At 39.7% G+C, this 16,364-nt stretch overlaps 1 protein-coding gene across 2 annotated transcripts in view; it reads left to right on the top strand.

The window, feature by feature from the left end:
• STXBP5 (syntaxin binding protein 5) overlaps nucleotides 1–16,364 on the top strand; it is a 183,964-nt gene that overhangs the window by 87,157 nt on the left and 80,443 nt on the right. For both annotated transcript variants that reach the window (XM_074990423.1, XM_074990422.1), the window contains exons 10-15: nucleotides 8,139–8,293; nucleotides 10,023–10,095; nucleotides 13,449–13,596; nucleotides 13,680–13,747; nucleotides 14,385–14,425; nucleotides 15,866–16,086. In XM_074990423.1, the coding sequence (XP_074846524.1) occupies nucleotides 8,139–8,293; nucleotides 10,023–10,095; nucleotides 13,449–13,596; nucleotides 13,680–13,747; nucleotides 14,385–14,425; nucleotides 15,866–16,086 (706 nt within the window). The remainder of the gene's footprint in view (nucleotides 1–8,138; nucleotides 8,294–10,022; nucleotides 10,096–13,448; nucleotides 13,597–13,679; nucleotides 13,748–14,384; nucleotides 14,426–15,865; nucleotides 16,087–16,364) is intronic.

Raw genomic sequence — 16,364 nt, 5'->3', positions numbered from 1 at the left:
TTCATATGTTGCAATGAACTTTGCGTAATCATGTATATTCTTGTATACTTCATAAAGCTGTAATTCCAGCAAGGGTCTCAGATGCAATTACTGCAAATTGAGTAGCACATTCTTGTCACTAGAATTTAATGGAAGATTTTCATCTTTTAAGATACAATGTTGGTTTTGTTGTTTACAGATGCAAAGCAATAGTTGGGTGGAAGGTGCTATTTCAGATCATAATGTTCAAGGAAATTTTTGGAGATATTTGCACATGTTCTGTTTTCAAATAATGTTCTCCATTTTATTTCGTTGACTTACTTGCTGTACTGTCTATTATTATTTGGCTGTCTGTATTGCATGAATGATTACAAAGTAAACAGGACTATTGAATATTAGTGATAGTTTAACAAATGCTGCCATATATATTGATAACACTCACCAGTTAATTTTAACAGTGTAAACTATTTTTCCTAGTCTAAAAGTCAGTTGAATGGGTAATTTAAAGTTTTGAAGCCAATTCCCAGTTTTTTGAAAATGCATGACCCAGCCAGAAAACATTTCTTCCATTGCACTGTTTTTGGTAGTCAACATCTGTCCAGGTGTTTCCTTTCCACAGAGAGTAAAAACACTGAATAATCATGAAGTCATGATGTTTTAAAACATGACATCTTTACTGTTTGCAGTTTGGACACTTCAAACTGCAGGATTTGTATCTTGCTGCTTGTGAGAGTCTGCTTTTCAGGTGTTTATAGCATAATCTGGGTCAGAAGCTTGAACGCAAACAGTCATTTTAAAATGCTATTTGACATCTCCACAATATGACAATTTTTTTTACCTCATGCAAACTTATTGATTTTTGACATGGTTTAAAGAAGATAAGAGTTGCAATAAAACAAGCTTAAATATGAACAGTCTCTCCTGTTAGTACAGCTTTCCCACTGCCTATTGTTTTTTCCAAGATGCATTTTGTTTTGTGTTTTTTCATTATTTTGGTTTGAGTTTCAACTTCTGTCTTATTTCTTAACTTAAATTGTTCTTTTACATACTTGACGGTGTTCAGAATACCTTTAGGTTTATTATTTGAAGAGTGTTGTTATATTAACGACACTCTTCCAGCTCACTAATAGAGGAGCCAAGACCTAGCAATAATCCCTGGAAAAAAACAGTTCACTGGGTACCTCAGTTAGCACATGGCTGTTTCAGTTACAAGTAGTGCTCTAACTAGTTCTTGTCTTCTTTGAAAGTCACTTATTCGTATTTGACACATTACCTCTACTTTCGATTTAAAATAGGTTGTCAGTTTTGCGGTTGTGTATATAAACCCTTCGCTCTATTTATTTCATGTAAATCAGATTCTGATCCCCTTTTTAGTTAAGTAGTACCTTCCTCCATAAGTAGCCATCTGGACATCAGTGCTTATTTAGTTTCTTAATATTTGTTCATTAGGTGAGTCATTATTTAAGTTAGCCTTAGCCTTGCTGGGCTGTAAAAACCAAGATAATCTATTTTTTGTTGTTTAAAGCAAGTACTGTATGTTTCTTGTCTCTTGACCACCAGGTTCATCCTGATCTTTTAAAAGAATTGGTTCAGTGAGTTGATTCATTTTGTTATAGTCCCAGGAATATATACAGTAGGGTCTCAACATTTGTGAGGGTTCCATGTTTAGAACCCTCACGGATGTTGATTTTTGCGAATGGGAAGGGGAGGCTTAGAGCCCTGGGAAACAGCAGGTGCTGGCGCTCCCCGCCTGGGGATGCTCTGGCAGCCGCTGGCGTTCCCAGCCCCAGGGAATCAAAGCCACTCATGAATAATTGAATTTGGAAATGTGGCACTTGCAAAAGTTTTGACTTTGTTGTGTTCGGATATGCTGATTTTTACATGAGATATTTTGAAGTATTTCCTTACCTGTTGTCTATATCATACTTTCTCTGGGGAGACTTTTCAGTCATTTCCTAATTGTCCATAACTTACTTCCTTCTCTATTTAATTGCTAAAGCCCTTAAAAATACATGAGTGCCTTTTAAAACATAAGTTGGGACACCTTTTTGGTGTCTCAAATATGGGACCGTCCCCACCTAATACATGATGGATGGTCACCCTAGTGGGTAGAGTAATGTATACATGTATTGCAATATATGGATAAAATATATACATGCAGAAAATTATAAATCTGAGCTTAAACCACCTTTTCATCTTGCCATTCACTTTTTAAACTTTCAGATCTCTGTTAAAAAAATAAATTAAATAAAAGGAACCAATACTCTTTGGTTCTGCAAAACACAAAAATTCAATTCTTCCCCAAATGTGTAATTTAAGATTAGATGACTCAGGAAGCACAGAGGTTTGATATAAATTACATGTAGGGTTTTTGCCAATGTTTGACCATTGTGGAAGTCTGTTTCAGGAGAGATCTAATGAGGACCTTTCACCCAAATTTTTTCTACTCTAAGTGGGGGTTGGAGAGTTAAAAAATTGAAAATACAGCCAACGCTAACAAGTGAATGATACAGTGGTAATGGCTTGACATTGCACGTAATCCAGTCCTTCATCATGTTCCATGGGGTTTTGATTAGCCTTTGATTTCCTTATTTTAGTAGTGGACATTATGGTTTCACCAAAATGAAGCAGAAATATCATGAAGGTTTGAGTTCCTCGGTAATCTCAGTCATACTGTTGTTTCACTTCAGACTGCATGATACAGGCTAGATTCCTTTTTAATAGTTTCCATTAAACTTTTAATTCCACAGATTCTATTGTGATTTATAGCAAAAGATGCCAAAATCATTTATAAATTTAAATAGTGTGTCAATTTATAGGGATCACGCCAACAGTCTCTGAAGTAGAACCGTTTCTGAGGTAAACCACAACTTTGTAACAGTTCCAAACAGTCCTGCATAGTACTGATTCCACAAAGTGAAAAAACTCATTTCTAACTGAAATTTACAGGAGAAAATCAGGTAGGCAGAGTAAAATTACCCAGCCTCATTCCCAGTCATCTAAAATAATTTCCAAAATGATTCCTAATAGATTTCCAGCAATCCATGTGTCTCAGTTATGTCATCATGGATATTTCATATCCCAATTACTTGTTCTTATTCCAAGTGCATAATTAGCAGTTATCTTACATGATGTCATTTCAGTATTGGGACATGCTGTTAATAGTAAACGCTGATTTATTTCATTAACTAAAATATGCAAAGTAAAGCAATACAAACCTGGAATAGTTTTTCTTTTGACACACTGCTTTTTCTAACCTCAGTATTGTTGTAACACATTTTATTTTGGGACTCTTTTTCGTACTGGCATTGTATCAGTGTCATCCTTCCTAGGTGATATTTAAATACCTTTTCAAAATCATTGTATTTTTTTTCTCCTATGGTTGTCATTTGTGGACTAGAAATATATTTGATGGAATCCCTGAATACTCTTGTCAGTTAGTTACTTTGGTTTATAAAAGCCCTGTCACATATAACCCACTTATCCTCACATTGACCTCAGAAGAGAAGTCTGGAGAAAATACAAGTACCAACTGACAACATGAATTATGGTGTTATATAGCTCAAACCAAGTTGTAGTATTGTATGTTGATGTATATAGTCTTAGTAGGTCGCAGTACAACAAAAAAGTGTCCATTTGAAATGGGATGTTTTCACCAAAACCAGTTAACTTCACCACAATGAAGTTATCTTGTGTGGTTTTTTTTTTCCATTTCCTTTGTAGTGGTGTGAACTCTAAGGCTATGTCTACACTTGCACATTTTCAAGGGTCTGAAAAAAAAATACACCCTAACTGAAATAAGTTTCACCAACACATGCGCAAGTGTGGACAATGCTATGTTAGTGGGAGATGTTCTATGTGCTCTCCCATATAAAATGGCTACATGGGAGACTTTACAGTGGCACAGCTGCAGTGTTATAGGCATTAACTAATGCAGATAAATGTTCACATGCACAACGGAGGTTGTCAGGCTCATACACAAGTGCAGAACCTTTCTGCTGTGCATGTTTCTCTGAGGGCTTGTCTCCATTGCCACTCTCCTCCGAAGGAAGGATGGTAAGTAGTGTGTTGGGCGTTTTACTAATGAAGTGCTGCGCTGCATATGCAGCACTTCATTAAGCAAATCCCCCTCCCCCCCGGCCCCGGGCAACTTCAAAGTACCAGCTTGCGTCTAGCTGCGGCTCACCAGCCAGTATTTGGAAGTCTCTGGGCAACTTCAAAGTACTGGCGGGTGAGCCACGGCTAGACGCGAGCCAGTACGTTGAAGTTGCCGGGGGGGCGTGGAGGGGGGGGAATTTGCTTAATGAAGTGCTGCATATGCAGCGCAGCACTTCATTAGTAAACACCCAACACACTACTTACCATCCTTCCTTTGGAGGAGAGTGGTAGTGGAGACAAGCCCTAGGAGTGGCAAGTGACTTCTGCCAGTGCTGCTGCCTTCTGCACAAGTTCGCAGTAAGATAAACCACATTTTGCACCAGCTGTAGTTTCTGGATGACTTAAAGGTGCAGAACACAGTGCATTAATTCAGTCTTCAGCTGGCAAAAGTATAGATGACAATAGTAGGAGCCCCATCTGAAAAGAGTGGTCATGTTGTTGTCCTCTGTAGATATAGGACTGCAGAGTTAATAGAGTAGGTGGTGTTACCTGTTCTTCTAGTATTAACTGAAAGTCCCATGTAAGCTAGAGTTCTCACTATTAATACAAATATATTAATGAAACTATAACTACTTAACTCATAGGTTACTAAACTTGCATTTAAGATATATTCATCATATTTAAAATTAAGATATATTCGTCATTACTATTGTGCCTATGACACTTGGAAAAAAATACCTCATGCATATATTTAAGTCTATGAAAGAGAGATTGTTTTTTATGCAGGATGCTTCAAAAAGGTATGCAGGAATCATAGTATCCTAGAATTGTAGGACTGGGAGGGACATCAAGACGTCTCTAGTCTAGTCCCCTGCACTCATGGCAGGACTGTTACCTAGGTCATTTCTGAAAGGTGTTTGTCTAACCCAAGAGTCAGCAACCGCCAGCATTCGTGCCACTCTTGTCACACAAGCGGATATTCAGTGGCATGTGGGAGCACTCAGCCCTGCCCCCTTCTCCTCCCATGCAGAGAGTCCAGGCTGGGTCCACACCCGTATCCGCAGGGCAGGGGCTGGGACCAGAGCAGAAGTCCCCACCACTCCCTCTACACCACAGGAGGGTGCCGGAGCTCCTACCATGGAGCCCATGCCAAAGGGCTGGGACCAGAGACCTAGCAGTGCCCAAGGTAGCAAATAATGCTCTGCTTCAAGCTCACACAGCCACACCACAACTTCTCCCCATGTGCCTCATGCTTGCTCTGGTCGCTCATGTGGCCTCTGTAACCTTTAACCAGCACAAGGAGCCAGGATCAAACTGACAGACATATCACTGATGGGCTTTGTTTATTAATGAAGCTGTTATAAGTAGGACTTAGTGATTTTAAAAGTATCACTGGAACTTGGACCATACATAGAGGTCTAAAGGTCAAATTTCAGCACTCCGCCTTGGACAGGGTGCTGGCCTCTGGTCTAATCTCTTCTTAATCTCCAATTTTGGAGACTTGCAATCTTCATAAGCATTTTTTTCCAGTATGTAACTACCACAGTAGGAAGATTTTCCTAATATGGAGCCTAAACTTCCCTTGCTTCAATGTAAACCTCTTGCTGCTTGTCCTATCCTCAGAAGTTAGGGTGAATAATTTTTTTATGTACTTGAAACCCATTATGTCCCTTACCTTCAATTCAGGCTTTTTTTTAAAAAAAAAAAAATCAATCTTTCCTCATAGATCATGTTTTCTAGTCCTTTAATCATTTGTGTTGCTCTTCTCTGGACTTTCTCCAGTTTATCCACATCTTTCCTGAAATGTGGTGCTTGGAACTGGGCAGAATACTCCAGTGGAGACCTAATCAGCCTGGTGTGGGCCAGAGGAATTACTACTTATGTCTTGCTTACAACACCCCTGCTAATATATCTTAGAAGTATGTTTGCATTTTATGCAATAGTGTTACACCATTGACTAGTGTGATCCAGTATGGCCCCCATATCTCTTTCCTCAGTATACCTTCCTAGGAATTCATTTCCCATTTTGTATATTTGCAACTTATTTGTTCCTTCCTCAGTGGAGTACTTTGCATTTGTCTTTATTGAATTTCATCCTATTTACTTCAGACCACTTCTTCAGTTTGTTCAGCTCATTTGGAATTGTAATCCTATCCACTTGCGGTTCCTTCCAGGTTCGTATCATTGGCAAATTTTATAAGTGTACCAAATATCTCTTCAGTCAGCTCCTTGAGTATTTTGGGAAGTATTTTGTCAGGCCCCGTGTTGTCAGAGCAATGCATTTGTGTGGTAAATGAACTATGCACTCCTCTTGTCCAAGTACAGTAAACCCTCAAGTTCCATGGGGGTTGCATTCTTGCAATTCCCTCATAACTCAAATTTTTGCACAAGTCACGGGAGAGGCTTGGGCTTGCAAGAGCCAGGAAGCTGACCAGCCTAGTCATCTTCCTGGCTGCTTCTCCCTGCCTTCCTCCAGTGGCATCACTATCAGCCTGACAGCTGCGCTGCTGGGAGAAAGCTTTTAACTTGTCTAACTGCCCGCAGCTGTGGGCAGCTAGGCAAGCTTAAAGCCCCTTCCCCCAGCTGCAGGGCTGTATGCCTGACAGCTGCATTGCTGGAGGAGGGCATGGGGAAAGCTTGTGGGCAGCTAGGCAAGCTAAAAGCCTTCCCTGTCGTCTTCCAGCCATGCCCAGGGGAAGGCAGGGAGAAGGGTCCACAGAGCAGCTTCAAGCTGTGCTTAACAGAAGCTGTGTATTTCGAGTATTTACTGTAAAACATCTTTTTATATTCTTGAAATGCTAGAGCACATCTAGCTGAAAAGGGAATGAAGTTGGCATGCTTGAACTCTTTTAGCCAATTAAAGTAAACAAGAAAACTGACCTCACCAAATATTAAGAATCAACAGCTCTTCTAAAAACTCTTTCACGAAAGCTGTGGTAATTAACAACTATTAAGTTTAAACATAAACTTTAGCTATAAAAAGGAGTTTGTATACATTTTAAAAACAGCATTTCAAGTCCTGTTGAATTCTAATAAAACTGAAGAAATGTATCAGAAAATAGACTGAATTAAAAACAAAATTAATATACTATTGTACCAAGCTACGCTTACATCTGTGCTGCTGCCTTCACAGCTGGGTAGTAAGAGAGGTGATTGGTGGCTGAAGGACTAGCTCTTTAGGGAGTAGGATAGAATTAAGGGCATCAATACCATACTATGCTACCCTTACTTCTGCAGTGCTTCTGGCAGCGACTCTGCCGCCTTATCTTCGATTCCAGCCAGCAGCTGCCACTTTCCAGCAGCCCATATCTGAAGGTGGCACTGCTACTGGAGCACTGCAGAAGTGAGGGTCTTATTACTCCATTTTGGAGCAAGACCCCTATTATTCTAATACTGTGACGCTTCAGGTTTAAGTAACTGAAATAATTAAATTTACCATTTGAAAAAATCTTGAGTGAAATTTATAAGAATGGACTGTGAATTTTGTTGGGTCCTGGTTACTGCTGTAAAAGTTTCTGCATTTGGTTGTGTAGACTACTGGCTCTGGTAGATCTCTAGACTTTATCTCATGTCTAAGATACAGTGTGGTCCTCAAATCAAATGAAGATACATGAGGTAACTCTCAAGCTATTATGGCAACAGAGATTTGTCACTATAAAGTAGTTCATATTCCAAACTGGTTAAGGAAGGTTAAGTGGTAAACATAATAGCACTATTTCAACCAGACTGATACACCACATCAGAGGATCTTGTCTGTGCAACTGGATGTTTGACAGTATATCTGAACTGGCTCTGCCATTTACTGAGAGGACATAGAAAATGTCTTTTGCAGAGAATTCTTTTCCCAAGCCTGTGTTAGGAAGCTTTTAGATAGGTGTTAACAACACCCCAAAAGTCTCTGAAAATCCATTCCCCTTGAATAGCTATTTCCAGTTACTCTAAATTTGTCTACTGCTAGTTGTGCCTCTTGATGGCATATTATGGGACAGTGGAGAAAAACTGTTCATTCTTTCTTTTTGAGTATCTTTTTTCATAGTCATAAATGCCTGTTTTATTTCTAGGGAGCCTTTCATAATTCTGTCAGGAGGCTTGTCATATGACACTGTTGGAAGAAGACCCTGTTTAACAGTCATGCACGGAAAAAGCACTGCTGTACTAGAAATGGATTATTCTATTGTTGATTTTTTAACCCTCTGTGAAACTCCATACCCTAATGGTAGGTTTTGTAAAGATTTTATTTCTACCCATTCTCTCTGTAGTTTTACCCTGCCAGAACAGTCCTTACTGCTTCTGCCTCCTTATTATATGTCTCTGAGGCACAGGACTGAAACAATAACGGTTGTAGCTGTTGCCTGTCAAGTTTTGTTTAAGCATTCTTTTTAAAGATGATGATATAAGAACAGCCATACTGGGTCAGACCAGAGGACTAGCCCAGTATCCTATCTTCCGACAGAGGCCAATGTCTGATGCCCCAGAGGGAGTGAGCAGAATAGGTAAACATGTTTCGTAATAAACCCCCAAGATCATTTATACTATTCTGAAAAAGAATGTTTTACATATGTTTTTCTCTTAAAAGTATAGTTAATTAAAATGCGCAGTCATAAAGCATTTGCAAATTACACTGCATCTGTAGCAATCTGTATGCAAAGACATTTTATCACATGCTCAGAATAGAGATGGCTGAAAAAATTAGTTGAAGTATGTTAGTCATATATTCAAACAGATGTTTTAAACGAAAGCATTGCACCTGTTCCTGAGTTTGCAATTGGAAAAAGAAATTAAATCTTATAAGGGACAAAAGTTTGTGCACATCCCCACTTCAGGAAGACTGCTACAGTGTCTCAAGATGCAGTGCTATTCAAAGCTGTCAAATCCTTAGAGCCTATGTCCTTCTTCCACAGACTCAAACATTCTAAACCATGGTTACAAAAGACTCCAATCACTTATGCTTTTGTAATGTCTCTATTTTATTATTTGGTGGAACTACTGAACTGCTGGTTCATTTGTTCTGTTTTTCCAAATCTTGTTGTTCACTAACTAATTAAGTAAACAAAATCAGTTGTTTGTATGAATGTTATTGGTTGGGGGTTTGAAGTTGTGGTAGGCAGGTACTGAACTACTATGAACTGTTAAACGTAAGTTTGGATGTAGGTGTGCCACGGAGGTCCCACTGATGGACATTGAAATGTGGTAAAGTTTATTTAAGAGTTCACTGTATTGCCTACATAGTTGTAGCAGACCAGTATGTTTAATGTCTGGTTGTGGGACTTGTCCCTTGTTCATTGGCCTTTACCCGTAAACCTTTTGCCAAAGGCTGAAAGGATAGAGGGGCATTTGTCCAAGATCTGTCCAAACAAATATTGCACATTTCTCTTGTCTCCAACATTGCAGTTTATTTGCTCTCCACAGAAATCATAATTAGCAGTCATTCATGGCTCAGAATGTCTGACCTACCCCAAATTAAAATTCTGGAATTGCCTCTTAATTCTCCAGATTCTGGTACCGCTCTGGTGCTCAGATCAGGTGGATGGACAGTCCTTCAGTTCCTTTTGTAAATTAGATCACTTACCATCCTCCAGTACCCCACTGTGTATATCTGCAGGAAGAATTCTGTGAGGGGAAATAAGGCTATTGTTAGTTATTGGAGTTCTCTGAAAATAACTGCTTTTGCAAAAACAAATGCCTTATTTCCTTTTTTCCCCCCTGTATCTTTTGAAATGGATTTAATTGAGAGGGAGAAGAAATGAAAATATGTAGATGAGGTCTTTGCAACCTCAGTTTCAAATACACAGATGTGTGAATGCCTGTGCACATGCTCTCATGGTGTTACTTCTCATGGCTAGTGAATTGTGTGGTACACAGTCTCTTCAATGTGGGCTGCTGATCTGATAGGTTAGGAAGACTAATGTGACTAATAAATAACCTTTCTTTTTCTCTGTTCGTAGATTTTCAGGAACCATACGCTGTGGTGGTTCTTTTAGAAAAGGATTTAGTACTTATAGACCTGGCACAAAATGGGTAAGACGCTAGGGTATAGTGAGGGGAATATGGAGTGGCTTTCTAATTAAGTTTGTTATGAATTTATTTGATGTCCCCTGTTAATGTTCCATTTGCACATGAAAATAATTTTAATGAGACTTCCTGTAACTGTGTTTGAGATTATTGCCTTATCAAAACTCCCAAGTTGATCTTTGACAAACAAATCTCTTCAAAAGAGCTTCTAACTTTCTGTTCCACATTTTGGTTATAAGGACAAGAGCACTTTAACAAGTGCACTTCCATATTTTTATAGTCCTAAAGAACTTCTGAGTTTAGCCTACTGTCTGGCATGCAGTATAACATAGCGCATATATATATAGACCTATTTCTGTCAACTTTATTGGCTTCCAACTAATGAGATAATTTTTGTGACTTTATTCATTCCAGGTTCACCAGGAGAAAGTTCAGTAGTCAGCTAGCATTTTAGTATTTTGCTAAGATTGTGAACAGTTTGGGCAGGGACTGTATTTTTGTTCCATTTTTATATGATGTCTAGCTCAGCGGAGTCCTGGGCCATCTATGTGCTATAGTAGTACAAATAGTTAATATTAATAGCTTTTTCCCTCTTTAAGTCAACATCCTTAGTCCATGCACAGAAATAATTTTCTTTACTTAGAATTAATTTGCGTGTGCGTGTGCGCGCGCGCATGTTTAGACCCTGCTAGGTCATAAAGGGTGCAGGGTGAGTGAGGGGGTCTGAGCTACTTTACTGACAAAAGTGAAAGACAAAGTAGAGGTTTTGTATCTTCCTCATGGAAGCACAGATTCAAGCGTTAAAAATCAACTTCTATCTGGAAAGCTCAGGAACTAAAGCTCAGGAACTTACTTTTTCATTTCTGCTGCTACAGAAGTATTAAGAAATAGTCTTGACAATGACAATTTTGAAGACTTGCATTACAAGGATAGTAAATATCTCTTCAGCTGATGATGTTGAGTGAGCACCCTTTGAAGAGTTCAGTAGCTGCATTTAATTGTTTTTGCACTGTGGGCCCATTTATTCTTCTTTTTTTGTTGATGTGTAATGCTACCCAGAGCATGTTAATACTTTTCAGGCAGGAAAGAAGACATGGTTCCTGCCTTTAAAAAAAGCTTATAATCCAATTTGTGCTATTTCTGTAACTTTTTTGTCTGCTTTGGTACTTTACTCATCTTGATCACTTTTCTTTTGTTGGATAAACGGTTTTTCTTCTTTGAGTATTGCTGACCATTCCATATTAGGTTTGTATGTTTGCTGTATGCATCAATGCCGGAAGATTTTCCCTCAGTGTTGTATCTGTAGGGTACTGGCTCTCATACCCTCTGGAGTGGCATACACAAGCATAAGGAGTGCCACCAGCTCCCCCCTTCCTTAATTCCTTCTAACTGCCAGTAAGGGGACTGTTGTCTCCTTGGTTTGGCAAGCTTTCTGTATCCAGTAACTTTTTCCTATTGCCCATCATGCAAATAATTCTTAGATAAGTAGTTTTTTTTATTCTCTTGTTAGTTAGATTAATAGTACTGAGGAAAAATCAGTCCCCTAAGGGACTGGTGCCTGGGCTTCAAGCCTAGTAATTGTTGCAAAAAGCCTATGCCAATGAGCAACCCACATTACAGTTACTTTGAAGTGTTTGGTGGATATCCACGTTGGTGACAAGTGTCATAGCCGCAAGGGCTTCAAACCAAGAACTAAAAAGGAGCGGGACATAAGCCTGAGTGCTCGTCATGGAGTTGGCCCTTGCTTTGGCCACTAAGATCAGACTTTGCATTGAATATGGCCTTGGTGCAAAGTGCACCACTGGCACTTACCTTCTGGTGCTCGTCCTCATCCCTAGTGTCTGCTAAGAAGCAGAGGAAGTACTTTGGGAGAGGGTACGTCCTGATGTCCCGTATGGGGAAGGGAAAGCTGGAAAGGGGCATAGGCCTGCGTGGGGCAGCATATTGCAAGCCAAGTGAGGCTATCCAGTTCTCCTAGTGATCCATCAGCCATCCCAGGAAGCGGCAGAGGTCTACAGCACCTGGAATTCCTATGTTGGAGGCATTCAAGGCTGCTAAAGACATCACCTTTTTGTTGGTGCCACCAGCGCCCCATCGAAACATTGTCGTCTCAACAGGGAAGCCAGGATTGGGACTCATGCTACAATCCTCATCTGTGCAGCATCACTTCTCGGCACCACAGCAGTTGTCATCAAAGCAGTGTTCCCTGGGGATGCACTTCCAACCCACCCGTACTAACTGGAGCTCCCAGCACCAGTCCACCAAGGAATAGCATCACTCACTGTACAGCTGCTCAGCCTTGGGGGTCACAGCATGTATCACTGGAGCATGGGTTTCACTCCTTGGAGCAATGGAGATCACTGGGGTCAGGGCACCAATCCATGGGGTTGAGGCAATGGTTTTTGCTGTCCTCATTTCTCCCACAGGAGTCCTGGCACCAATCCCAAAACTCTTGGCCTCTATCACTGGTTCCATTGCCTATCCATCAAGCTCTGTGGCCAGTCCCTGGGCAGAGGAAACTGGGGCCCTGAATCCTGGCATCTCTGTCCTAGCCCAAGCATCAGTGTGGTAGGCATGAATGGTGTGCCACCATGGTTCTCAAGGGAGGAATGCTTCTTTTCGGGCTCTGTGGGAGTTCAACCAGGGCTAGTAGCTGGCCGGTGGGCTACTCCATGGCACTTTCAGGACCCTTGTAGGTTTCACCTGGCAAGCTTCAGTGTCGGGTGTCAGAGAGGTGGTCTTGACAGTCTCCAATCCACCCCGGAAGTCCAAGGGCAGGCGCATCTTCCATCCTCTCCCAAACCTACCTGTAAGGGGGACACAGTGCCAGCTCGTCCCCCTGCCTTCACTTCCTTATCCTCCTTGACCGACAAGGCACTTGCAGGGCCATCCAAATATGCCACAATATGATGCCAAAGTATACTAGGAGCTGCTGATACCAGTGGCACATCCATAAACTCTTACCTGCCTCTGGAGATACTGCTTGACAGTCACTTAACATGGAATGGATGCAAGCAAGCACTGGAAGGAAAAATGATTAGCAACCTTCTGTAACTGTTGTCCTTTGACATGTGTTGCTCATGTCTATTCCATGAGGCATCCTCCTTCTCTTTCAGAATTTCAGCAAGAAGGAACTGAGGGAGAATGGAAACAGCAGCACCCCTTTTATTGGTGCATATGTTTGCCACTCCAGATGGTGCTAGAGCCAATCCCCTGTGGATGCTACAGAGGAAAAAAGAACTTCCATTACTGGTGCATGACATAAGCACATACACCTCACTTGGAACAGACATGAGCAACACATCTTAAAGAACAATAATTACGGAAGTAACTATTTTTTTCCCTTTTGTCTAAAAAAGGTATCCTATATTTGAGAATCCCTATCCTTTGAGTATACATGAATCTCCCGTTACCTGTTGTGAATATTTTGCTGATTGTCCTGCAGACCTGATTCCTGCACTTTATTCAGTTGGAGCTCGACAGAAACGACAAGGCTACAGTAAAAAGGTATGGTACAGTGTGCGTATTCTTATCTGATAATGCCAGTGTAAAGTGTAATTTATTTCAATCTGTCATTATTTACCTTCTAGGAATGGCCTATCAGTGGAGGCAATTGGGGTTTGATTACTCAGAGCTACCCAGAGATAATCATCACAGGGTGAGTGGTAAGATAGTATACCAACTTATTCAAAATAATTAGACAGCATTTTTACAGTTAATGTTCACATAAGCCACAGAAAATCATGAGCAGAATTTAACATTTATTACTGTATATTGTTTAGCACACAAGGGCACCGTCAAGATTAGAAACACGTTGAGCTAGGCATTGCACAGAAATTCAAAAGGATACTGTCCCTACCTAGTAGATCTTAGTCTGTGATTGTTTGCAATATTTTGGTATCCATGCTGGTGCCAGCAGATTAGAGAGAGAAGGTGGATGAGATAATGTTTTATTGGATCAACTTACGTTGATGAAAAAGACAAACTTTCATTCTTGGTTCAATAAAGGATATTAATTTGCCCACCATGTCTCTCTTTTAATCTGATTGACATTTTCAGAGGGGCATAAGCAGTCCCTGTTGAACCTGAGTTGATAAAATCACTTCTCAACATCTGGGCCTTCACAGCTATTGGTACTACAATAGAACTATGACGCCAGTGCAGAATCTGCTAGCTCCATGGTTAGCTCTGTGCTAAATTAGTAATGTAATCTAGTCTGAATTTCTCATCCTCATTCCTAACCTCCTTATTTTTTCCAGGAACAATTTAACTTTTATTTATTTTTTATTTTGTAGTCATGCCGATGGGTCAATCAAGTTTTGGGATGCCTCTGCAAGTAAGTATTTTGAATAATTATTGTTATTACTCATATGGTTCAATCATTCTCTAAATTTATGTATTTTTGTACAAATGCTAGCAAAATGTGCCAATGTTATCAGCCTCAGACAGTCAGTGCCTCATGTTAATCTTTGCATTTTGATAGCGTTAACTTGGATCTTTTTTTTTTTTCAAAAACAGTTTACTGTTTGGCTGACTCTTACTTCCCATAAGAAAAACCATTAGAGCAGGCTAAAACAAGAAATGGAAACTTCAAAATTCTTTAAACTACTGTCTTATTTTTCTGCCCCTCTCCTTTGTTGGCACATAGCTATGAGCAAGGAAAAAAGCAGGAAGACAGTAGAGTTTTAGTAAGGCATCTAAGCATCTATATTTTATCTATTTTTTGTCATGCAAAAAGTAACAAGTGCATATTTTAAAATATACTCTTACAATAAATTTTAGCAGCTAGAAATAGTTGTTTCCTACAATTCTTACTAGCAAAGTATAGAAAAACATCTATAAATGCACCCAAATAACTCAGTAGTCCAAACCTTAGAGAGTAAAATTATTTCTGATGCACTTTGGAATTAGAAGACCATTGTTGATACTAGTATGGAAATAAGTACACATATACATTTATGGTCATGTTATATCATTAATATTCAAGCACAGCTCAAAGGAAGAAATTTATTTTTATATATTGTAGCAGAGCTACATTTCTTGGTGCATGGCTGTCCTGTTTTGCTCTTCCTGTCTCCATCTGATTTCATTGTAGGAGAAAGTATCAATTTTTAGCCTAGGTTAAAGAAGTTCTAAGGGATTTTTCCTTTTTAAATGTCTCATTTTGGGTATTATAGAGTGACAGAACGATTAGGGAGCTGGAGCACGTGATTTGTGAGGAGAGGCAGAGGGATCTGGGCTACAGAAAAGAGAAATGAAGGGGGATTTGATAACAGCCTTCAACTACTTTAAGAGGGGGTTCCAAAGAGGATGTTCTCAGTGGTGACAGATGACAGAACAAGGAGAAATAGTCTCAAGTTGCAGTGATGGGAGGTCTAGGTTGGATATTAGGAAAACTTGTTTCACTAAGAGAGTGGTGAAGCTCTGGAATAGGTTAGCTAGGGAGGTGGTAGACTTTCCTTCCCTCAAGATCTTGAAATACTGTCTTGACAGAGTCCTGGTTGGGATGATTTAGTTGAGGTTACTCCTGCTTTTAGCATGGGGTTGGCCTTACCCCCTGAGGTCTCTTACAGCCCTATGATTTCATATATTTTCATTGACAAACTGAGAATTTTAACAAAGTGTCACACTGTTTTCATGCTTTGCTCTTGATGAAAATTGTTTGGTTATTTTTGTAAAGGGGAAAAGGCACCAGAAAGGAGACATGAGTTAGGGGAAAAGTATCTGTTGAAATTGAAAACTAACTTTTTGTTGTACATTCTTGTTTATTCCTCAGTAACACTCCAAGTACTTTACAAACTAAAAACAGCTAAAGTATTTGAAAAATCACGAAATAAGGATGACAGGCCTAATACAGATATAGTAGATGAAGATCCCTATGCCATTCAGATCATCTCGTGGTGTCCAGAAAGTAGGATGCTGTGCGTAGCTGGAGTTTCTGCACATGTCATTATTTACCGGTTCAGTAAACAAGAAGTGACAACCGAAGTCATTCCGGTAATAGTATCACTTTTTTAATTTTATGGTATTTGACTATACTAGAAATATATTGATAGTTTGGATTTTTATCATGATTCAGCCTGCTGGTTAAATTCTGATATATAGGAGATATTCAAAACTAGAAGCAGCTTCCTACACAGATAACTAAATAAATAAATTTTAAAAAAATCCATTTTTATTTCTCTGTTAAACTTTTTATAAGAGGTGAATGTGTTGTCTTAATAGGCCCGATTCAGCAAAGCACCTGCCTTTATTTTTCAGCTTTAACTTTGGCA

Source organism: Carettochelys insculpta, chromosome 3, assembly GCF_033958435.1.
Source record: "Carettochelys insculpta isolate YL-2023 chromosome 3, ASM3395843v1, whole genome shotgun sequence".
Lineage (NCBI taxonomy): Eukaryota > Metazoa > Chordata > Testudines > Carettochelyidae > Carettochelys > Carettochelys insculpta.
This window is presented reverse-complemented; position numbering and strand designations above follow the sequence as displayed.